The following is a 9,580-nucleotide window of genomic DNA, read 5'->3' as shown; positions in this document are numbered from 1 at the left end:
TGTGCGTGTTTGTGCTTGAAGGATGACTGACGGGGAGAGGGTGTTTGGTGGGGACGGGTGAAGTGCGGGCGATAGATTAGAGGGGGGGGGGACAAGTTAGTTTACGGGTGGAGTAGGGCACGCGTACATGTACACCCAGGGGAGAGCGAGGGGAAAGGGCTTGGGTGGCGCGAGGAAGAGGGAGAGGGGGGGATGGAGGCCGTTGCAGTGGTGGTTGAAGAGGTGCACAGAGGGCCGCCTTTTCTCTGTCATTTTGTGGGCTGTTGGCTTCTCTCTTTGTGCGCGCGGCTGTGAAGGTGCATGCATGCGTGGGCTTGAATGAGACGGATGTGCCACTCAAGAGGGGAGGAGGTAGTGGCGGAGCACGGACGTGCCGGTCTGTTCCTCTAAGTTCTTCTTCCGCCCTGCAACGATTATGCGAGGGTGTCTCTTGCGAATCACCCGCGTGAAGGGTGCCGTAGGAGGACAGAGTGAGGTGCGTGTGTGTGTAAGGAGTCGAGGGACGAGTAGAGGATGTACAAACCCCAACTGGCACTCTCTTAAGGCAGCTCGGGCATCGCGCACGTGTTCATGAATAATAATGCCAGCGAAACACTCAAGATCAAGCGACAAGAACGAGGGGGAGGGGAGATGGGGAGGGCAGTGGCTATCTTCGCGGCACTGCAGAACACATAACTTGTTGCTTACTGCAGACACGGTGGCACTCCCACAGTGGGCCGCACATGCCCACTGAGGAGGAGAGGGGTGGTTGGGTACTGAGAGAGGCACATTGACAGGCCCCCTCGTCGTCTCTCATCACAGCATGCGTTCCAGGGCGCGCTGAAATGTTTCCACCGTAACTCGGCCTGCCGGCGGGTGCTGCAACTCGATCCTTGAGCGCTGGTGCACCAGTGCACGCAGTCGCTGTAGCTCTCGCTTCGGCGCGCCAGTGTTGCCTTGGTTATCCGCCGTTGCGGTGCCATTGGCGACACCACTAGCCGTTGCCGACAAGAGGCACCACGCTCCGAGCAATGGCAGCAGGGAAAGGTCCGTGGCAGCGGCGCTGGACTTCGAGAGAAACTCCGGCAGTGGCGGGGCCGCAGAGAGGCATGAGACACGATCCGCGCTGATTTCCGCAGCACTGCCCCTGCTGCTGATCCGCGTCGTACTGCGGTTGCACTCTCTCGAGTCCAAGTCTGCGCCGCCAGGCTGGTACTGCGGGGCCACCGCTGCCACCTCAGCCTCCAGGCGATCACAGAAGTTCGGCTGAGTGGCTGTACCGCCGTACACGCACACGTTGTGGAGCAACAGTGGACGAAGCAACTCCGTCAGGTGCTGGAGGAGTCCTCGCTGAAAGATACCCTGTGTAATGGCCTGGGCCACACCTTGCTGGTCGATGCCGACATCAGCAGGCGTGAAGAGCAACTCAGGAATCAAGAAGCGCTCCTGGCAGAGCAGGAGGTGCTGCAGTGCCTCCATATCCACGCCACTGGTCTTTGGAAGGCGCGACGGCAGCTCCACTTCTAACACACCGAGGGGGAGGAGGGCAGGTATCGTGGGGAGGTAATAACGGATCGGCACGTCTGGTGAGGTCGAGGCACCCACAGCTGGCGTGTCGGGCCTCTGGGATCCAGGTGATTGCATGTCACCGCCGCCGCTTCCTCTCCGCAGTGCCGTCGCCGTAGCCGCAATCGCCTCCACCTCCTCCCGGGATTTGCCCTCCCGCAGTGCAGCGTAGCGCTGGAGACTGCGCCGCGGGTGCCGTGCCACGATGCAGCACCGCTCCTTGATGTAGTTGATGAGCCATGTGTCCTCCATCACGTTTATCTGCGAGAAGCTGATGTATTCCTTCAGCCGGTTGGTGAGCACCTTGCCGCCCACGTCGAGGCGCACGATGGAGCTGTGTACCGGCATGTAGTTCACATAAGGCACGACAGTGGTGGCGGAGAAGCCGACATCCACCATGACAGCCGTGCCACCGCTGGTGACGTTGTTGCCAGAGTCGTGTGACTCCCCCGCGTCGATGTCGACGGCGCCGCGAGGACGCTTGCGAGCAGCGCTAGAGAGGGTCAATGTGCCCCTCGCAAAGGTGTAGGCGATGAGACTCATAAAGCTGCTGCTCACGACCGTCACGGAGCCGAAGTGAAAACTGCGCGTGCACAGCAGCCAGAGCAGCTGTGCCGCTGCCTTCGGGGCGGCAAAGGGCACCGTCAGCCACACATCCACCTCCTCCTCTGATTCGATAGCGAAGTGCTGAAGCACGTGCTCCCACACACGCGTCTGCAGGCCGCCATCCACGATGAACCCACGGTCCACTGGGCGGCGCACCATCAGCCCGTGGTAATGCGGCAGGTGATCGAGCTGGTCGCCCATGATACCGGTTCCAGCGTACACAGCGGCCCCCACACAGTTTGGGACGACAAGCCACTTGGGTGCAGGCGTGAGAGCAGTGGCCGGCGCTGCCGCCTCCCCATGCGTAGGGCCACTTGTGTGCGCTAAGGTATGTGTGGCTGCAGCCCTGCTGCCGGTGCCGGTCGAGGCAGGAAGATAGAGAGCCTTGACGCTGTGGCCACCGTTGTCAATGAACAACTGCACGCGCGGCATGATCTACACCTTGTGACTGTGGTGGTGCTGCTGCTCCCCTCCTGCTATGGCCACTTCGTACACCGAGCTGGTGCGCGCGCATGTACGTTGGGGGAGGTAAGACGGGGCGCTTGAGGAGTACTGAGAAAAGAGGGGAAAGGATGGAGGTGGCAACAGCAGGGACGGATTCAAGAGACGCCTTCAGAGGAACGGGCCATTGGGAGAGTGGGGCGTGACGCATCACCCTTGTCATCCGAGAAGCAGCGGGTGACGTGCTCAGGGACGCATACGAGCCGACGGTGAGGAGGGGGCTGGGGGTTGCGATGAGGGTGCGTGGGAAGGGAAACAGTCGATGGCCGATTTGTTTGCGTGTGTCCGAGCTGGCTGCCTTCAGTCGAGCAGCAGGTGGAGAGATGGGCTGGGAGGCACCTCTGTACATTCGAGTAGCGACGGAAGTTGTGTGGGGGCGGGGCGGGGAAAAAGCGGCAGAGGAGCACAGGAGGGAGACACTCACACACACACACACACACAAAGGCGCGCCGAAGCAGCGCGTCTCTCCCCCCTTCTTCCTCTCCTCTCTCGCTTTCACAGGTGCTCCTCGCTCTCGGTGGGCATCAGTAGTTGAATGATGTCATCTACGATAATCATGCCCTCGTCATTCTTCTCCACATCGTGCAGTATCTCCTCCGCCTCCTCCTGCGAGAGGCGAGTGCCGAGGTTGACGAGAATGTGTCGCAGCTGCGCCGTAGTAAGGTAGCCGTCTGTATCGTCGTCCAAGACCTTGAGTGCCGCGTGGAGCTCCTCGGGGGTGGTGCGTTGGGGGTAGAGCTTTTCATACAGCTCCAGCGCACTCGCTTGCGACACACGTCCTTGTTCCTCCGGGTCGACGAGAGCTATGTAGCCCTCTATGTCAGTCTGCGACGGGTAGAGTCCGATGGCTCGCAGGTAGGTCCCCAGCTCATGACTTCGGATGAAGCCGTCCGAGTCCTGGTCCAGCAGTAGGAACTGCAGAGACGCACGAGTGCGCTGTGCCTCCGACAGAACGCTCATAGCTTTGTGAGTGATGGTGCCAGCAAAGGGTTGCGTGAGGGGAGAGAAGGGAGGTGAGTGAGCAGTAATGTGCGCTGCGACACCGCGTTGGTAGGGTGTGCAGTGGAGAAAGAGCGGAATGAGGTGGGGTAGGTGCGGACATGCCGGAGGAGAGAGCTGAGACACCTAAAGCAGAAAAACACCGGAGGAGACGAGCAAATCGTGCGCATGTTGCCCGGCGCGTGTCCACTCGACTGCAACCGCAGAGTCGTACGATGGCATGTAAATATGTGCGTGTGTGTGTGTGTGTGTGTGCCTCCGTCTACATACACTGGAGAGACGTACCGCAGCAACGCGAAGTCGCCGGGTCCGCGGCGCGCTCTTGACGAGCCGCCACGATGATTATGAGATCGACGTTCCCTTCGCATTACGTGCTGAGTAGGGGGGGGGGACTTGCTTAGGCTTTCGATCCACGTGACTGTGCGTTTGTCTGTGCGAGTGCGTAGGTGGTTGTGAGTGCCCAGCGGTGCACGACATGGACTTGATCGCCCCCCGTCTTTCTCTTCGCAGGAGCGTGCCTGATTGGAGGAGGGGCGACTGCCCCAGTGGGAAGGGGGAGGAGAGAGGAGCTTCAGAAGAAGCTGAGGACCGCTTCAGCTAACCTGCACACACGGTCCACGTCGGAGGCGTCCTCCTCGTCCACCACCTCGCAGTTACCGAAGTACTCGAGCAGTCCACTCACTAACTGCGGCATCGCACAGCACTCTAGTAGGAAGTGCCACGTGTCCCTGTCCGCAGCCGATGCGCCGCTGTGTTGGTGGTCTCGCGTGGGGTGCCACTGAAGTGGGCTGAGACACAGTAGGGCCTTCTTTCTACAGTGCTGTGGCGCACCGGCAATGTCGGCGGCGTTGAGTGACGACGCGGCTGCGGGAGGCTGAGGGTACATGGCGTACGTGTTGAACGCGCCACCACTCTTGCCACCCCCGCCATGGTATCCACTGTCCACCACCATTAGCAGAGACAGCAGCAGTGCCAAAACGAGTTCCAGTATCTCAAGCTGCGGGCGGTTCTGCAGCAGCTCGCGCAGCGACAGAGCTAATGAGCGGCGCTGAAGGGCATCCAGCAATGGGGTGAAGTAGCCGACGGTCTCCGCGATTTCCCGCCACACGTCCACCGTGTACGGCCCCATCTCACGCAAGCGTTTCAGTGCATCGGCGTACGCACCGTGCTCAAGAAGCGGTATTCGATTTCTTTGGTGCTGCGCGCACACACGCCACACGTGCAGCACACCGCGGCAGATGCCCAGGTGTTGACGGTGGCGGCGAAGGGCGCCCTGCAGCACATCAAGCACGCCGCCGCTGTGGGCCACAATGTCAGCTAGGGATGTGGGAGTCTCGTCTTCACCGACCTCTTCCTCAAAGGTCCACGGGAGGTCCACCAACGCGGCACAGAGAGAGACGCCCTCTGCCTGCAGCGGCACCGCGTCTGGGTAGCGCCGCATAGCAGACACCATCTGGTGCACTAAAGCGGTTTCATGAAGGGCGACCACCAGCGGCGCAATGCGATGGTGCTGCGACATGTTGCCGTCCAAACCATCACCGCTGGCCTCGTCGCTGCTCGTACGCGCTGCCCTCTCCTGCACGAGTGCTGCGGTCACGGTGGAGAGCGCCTCAACAAGCACCGGCACCACGCCCTTGTGCTGCTCTAAGACCTCCGCCAGCACGGCAAGCAGCGGGTCGGCTCCCTCCGGCAGCGAGGCCACTGAGTTGAGCCGCTCCCGGTACGCCCAGAGGGCGGCCATCACACGACGTGTCTCGGATGCGGTTTGGCGGTGTTCCAGCATGGGCTGCACCACACGGAGTGCCTGTGCCACGAGCTGCGGCCGCTGGCTACACAGGCAGGCGATAACTGCCTCAGGAGCCTCCGTCTCTGCGAGACGACTCGGCTCGCCCCTGAAGGTGGAGGCCTCTTCGATGGCCCAGTAGTACACCTGGTCTAGCAGATCAGCCAGTACCGCAACGCGAGTCAGTCCAGCAACGGTGGAGGGGATTGTGACGCTTGCCGCGTACCCACTGGGTGGGTAGCGCTGCCCACACAGCTCCAGCCGTATGCACTGCACATGCTCTTCGACCACAGAGAGTGCGGGTGGCTGCTGCTGCTGCGTGGCTGCCTCTTTGTCGCCATGGCCGCCGTGGACGATGTCGGACGTGCCGATGTTAGCTTCGAACAGCATTTCCTACGACACGAGCATGTGTGCTCGCTTTGCTGATATGCTGATATGCGGATGTGCATAGGGAGGGGGGGGGAGCGGCGGTGGGTAAGCGAGAAGACACATAGGAGGAGGAGTGAGGGAGGCGAATAGCCAGGGCCGGCTGAGTAGTTGTGCCTGTGCGTGAATGTGTCTGCCGGAGGCCGAGGCAGATGCAGGTTTGACCTCAGGAAGCGAAGGCAAGAAACAGCACGGGACGACGCATGAGACCGGCCGCCACCCAATCAGTCATCAGCCGACCCCCTCTCCCGCTGTCTGCTGTATTACCGAGTGACACGTGTGCACAGCTGGCGTGCTCGTGTATGCGTGTGAGAGTGTGCGCAGCACGCGACACACCTCACGGGTGAAACCTTAGCACGGCTCTCGTCACTGCGTTTCCCCACAGGCGAGGCGGAGAGCGTTGCGAAGAGGGAGGAGACAGGGATCTGCGAAACCAAAGGATGCGAGTGCATGACTAATGGGAAGAAGGCAGATAATAAAAGCGATTGACCGTGCACCATTGGGGAGTTGTGCGAGGGGCGGAGAGGAGAGAGGCAGCGCTGCAGCTCAGTTTAACTGGCGTACGCGGAGACACTCAAGGCGGGCGTAAGAAGTAACGAGGGAAAGAGCGCCTTCCACTCCATGCCATTCCCCTCTCCCCCTCCCCGAGGTCGTACACGCACTCGAAGTGTCACGCATCGGCGCCCTATCGCCTCTCCTCTCTCCGTCCTTCTCTGCTGCCCAAGTGCCTGCGTTCTGTCACTACACTCACGCCGCTCCGAGGGTTCCTGGGGAAGGGGCGATCGACGCTGGCTCGGCAGCCATCCTGTCTGCCAAGTTCAGCATGTTGATCGGCGTCTTGCCGTCCGTGACGACGAAGCCTCGCAGACCGAGCTCACCAAGAAGCTGCGCCTTCAGCTCCGGCCCCGCGCTCGCAATCGCGATGAGCGTTTCCTTTCCGAGTGAGGCCATTATTTTCTCATATTTGGTGGCCTCGATGTCACACAGCTTGCGGATCTTGTCGATGGCGAGGTCGTTCATGGACTGGCGGTGCGCGAGGTCCAGCTCCGCCCGCTTGCGCAGCACCTCCAGCTCCGCATCTATGCCGACAGAATGGGCGGCACAGCGAATTGGTGTGGCGTCTGCCTCTCCCCGCGCCTCTACCAGGCGCGCGGCGCTCTCGGCCAGCGCCTGCGCACGACTAGCGCCGGCCTGCTCCAGTGCTGTGTTCCCACCAATCACGCGCAGCAGCTCTGTGCGTTGCTGCTCTGCCTTGGCGCGATCATGCACCACCTGCAGGTCCAACGCACCCTTTGCCTCCTGCTCGAGGAGCGCCGCCTGGTGGGAGGCGTCGCTCTCCTGCGCCTTGGTGATGATTTCTACCGCGAGCTGCACGCTCTTCACCAGCGCGGTGCGCGTCTTGATGTCCACGGGCTCCACGCTTTGCACATCCACCGTCGTAATGTAGAGGCCGTTGGCAGTGAAGCAGAGCGAGTCACCGTGGGAGACGATGGAGCCGTCCGCAGCTGGTGTGAAGATTGCCTGGCGAATCAGCGTCGACGAGTTGCAGTGGAAGAACTCGAAGGTCTGCCCCGCAATCGCTGACCGCACACGACTCGCCAGTGCCTTGCATGCCTCCCCAATGAAGTCCGGGATGGCAAATGCCAACTCGGGGTCCACTCCACTCGCCTTGCCGTTCGAGGCCACAGCGCCAAACTCCCAGTTGTAGGCAAGGTGAAGCCGCAGGCGGGCGTGGTCTCGGGTCTCAACTTCGATGATATCGGCCATGTAGTCCGGCCCGAGGTAGAGGCATAGCGAGTGGATCTGGTGTGGCTCCTTCGGATGTCCGCCGGAGAGGGAGAGCGGGGTAAAGTGCTCGTGCGGCTCCAGGAACACCGTGGCGGGGCCGACCACAACGCGACTGAGACCGGTGCTCGTGTCGTACAGGCGCACCAGCGTGTTGTGCTCCATGTTGGCCGTGATGACGTGGTAGCGCCTGAGGTCGCGCGAGAGGCGCGGCGGGTGAGCGTTGCGTGCGGCGGTGCTGAGCAGTTGCAGCTCGTTCACGTACTCGTTCCTGCCCATGAAGTCATCGTAAGAGTCGAGGCTTTCGCCACTGCTGCTGGAGCTGTAGCAGCCACCTCCGGCCACCTCAACCGCAGCGGTGCTCGACGATGGCTCGTTCCTCTCCATCCGTGTGGTTGCCCAGCCTTCCGCCAATGAGGCTTCCGCCCTCTCTTTCATGGACATGTCCGTTACCCGCAGGGACTGCCGCGGCTCGGACAGCAGTCGCCGCATGTACGCGCTGATGGGACGCTCCCACAGCTGATCATCGGCGCTCAGCATGAACGGCTTGCCAAAGACGGAGCGCACCTGACCTGTGTGGATGTTGCGCACGTATACGCCGCAATTCTCATTGATCATGATGATGTGCCGCCGCTCCACCACCCGCGCGTACACCGGAGGAATGTATTGCCGCGGCCCGTAGACGAGCCAACGCGACCCGCCCTCTCGCACCGTTCCATCCGCTTCCGTGTACGTCTGCAACGCGATATGAAGCAGCGCCTCGTCCTCCCTCAGCACCAGCGCTGTGAGAGGTTGCGTGCAGAACTCGCCGGGCTGCAACATGAAGCTCTGCTTCCCCACACGAACCTCGGCCTGCTGCAGCCTCGCCGTTCCATCGGCGCCGACGGGGTTGATCACGACGCAGTACTGCGTGGCACTGAGGTGCACTTGTTTCCGCCGGCCCTGAAACGTTTCATGCGGCCGTGGGAGGTAGATCCCATCCTTGGTGTCCGCGTACGAGATGAGGTACGGTTTCTGCGCCTCACGGGCAACCTGCAACTTCTCATCGTAGAAGGCTTTGTAGGAGATGAACGTCAGCGCCTCGGTGCTGGCCAGCACGTACGCGTCGCGCATCTCCAGCGTCACAGCGGGGTGGGCGAAGAAGATGCCGTGCGCCTGCACAACCCACTGCTCTCCGGCCACGCGGGGCACCCCGTCATCATCCACGAAGTCATACTTGGCCGACACGTAGCACACCTGCAGCGGGGAGACGCGCACACCAGTCACCTTGCTCACAATGCGCTCGTCAAGCCTTGGGGTGTAGAGGCCGGGTCCTTTGAAAAGAAAGCACTCCTGCGCGGCACGGCGCACTGTCGTACCGGTGACAGGATCCGTGACGTCATGCGGTGCGAGCGCCTCTAGAGTGAGCGCTTCTGACGCCGTCAGCAGCGGCATTACCGAGGGCTCGTCGATAGTCTCGTCTGGCAGGAGCGGGAATGGCGACTCGTTGGAAAAGCGGAGTTCACTGCTGCCGTACGGCATCTTCCAGCGGCTGTACCGCAACGTCGCCAGGCCCGTGATGGACCCAGGCGAGCTGCGTAGTAACGTGTGTGCTGGCGGTGCATCGGCATTGTCTGTGAACGAGGCTAGCACCGCGTGCATCGGATTTTTCACTTTGACGAAATGTCTGGGCGGCACAACAACGCATGGCTGCGGTGTCTTGTGCAACTTTCGGTGATGGTCGTACAGGGTGTATGTGATGGGGCCGACAAGGGTGAGCACCTCACACGTGTTCGTGTCCTCCACGTGGAGGTACTCGTGGGGCATCAGTTTCACTACGGACGTCCCGCTCATCGCCTTCGCCTTCTTGTCGTCTGGGGCTGCGCTCATGTTTGTACGCCTATTTTTCCATCGATGACGCCACGCCGGAGAGAGCCCGCCAGACTCGGCAACCAT

At 61.6% G+C, this 9,580-nt stretch overlaps 4 protein-coding genes across 4 annotated transcripts; all 4 read right to left on the bottom strand.

Moving 5' to 3' along the window:
- Positions 1–795: 795 nt before the first annotated feature.
- Positions 796–2,583, bottom strand: LPMP_210270 (actin-like protein, putative; the record flags this gene model as incomplete). The annotated part of the gene is made up of 1 exon (XM_010700513.1): positions 796–2,583. The coding sequence occupies one exon, from the start codon at positions 2,581–2,583 to the stop codon at positions 796–798; it is 1,788 nt and encodes a 595-aa protein (XP_010698815.1).
- Positions 2,584–3,147: 564 nt separating this feature from the next.
- LPMP_210260 (calmodulin-like protein) lies at positions 3,148–3,612 on the bottom strand (the record flags this gene model as incomplete). Its single annotated transcript, XM_010700512.1, has 1 exon — positions 3,148–3,612. The coding sequence occupies one exon, from the start codon at positions 3,610–3,612 to the stop codon at positions 3,148–3,150; it is 465 nt and encodes a 154-aa protein (XP_010698814.1).
- A 610-nt stretch (positions 3,613–4,222) lies between these two features.
- LPMP_210250 (hypothetical protein) lies at positions 4,223–5,824 on the bottom strand (the record flags this gene model as incomplete). The annotated part of the gene is made up of 1 exon (XM_010700511.1): positions 4,223–5,824. One exon carries the CDS (start codon positions 5,822–5,824, stop codon positions 4,223–4,225), a length of 1,602 nt encoding a protein of 533 aa, XP_010698813.1.
- Positions 5,825–6,607: 783 nt separating this feature from the next.
- On the bottom strand, positions 6,608–9,580 carry LPMP_210240 (major vault protein-like protein; the record flags this gene model as incomplete). Its single annotated transcript, XM_010700510.1, has 1 exon — positions 6,608–9,580. The coding sequence occupies one exon, from the start codon at positions 9,578–9,580 to the stop codon at positions 6,608–6,610; it is 2,973 nt and encodes a 990-aa protein (XP_010698812.1).

This window comes from Leishmania panamensis, assembly GCF_000755165.1.
Source record: "Leishmania panamensis strain MHOM/PA/94/PSC-1 chromosome 21 sequence".
Taxonomy (NCBI): Eukaryota; Euglenozoa; class Kinetoplastea; order Trypanosomatida; family Trypanosomatidae; genus Leishmania; species Leishmania panamensis.
The sequence above is the reverse complement of the archived record's forward strand: the minus strand, read 5'-3'. Positions and strand labels throughout refer to the sequence as shown.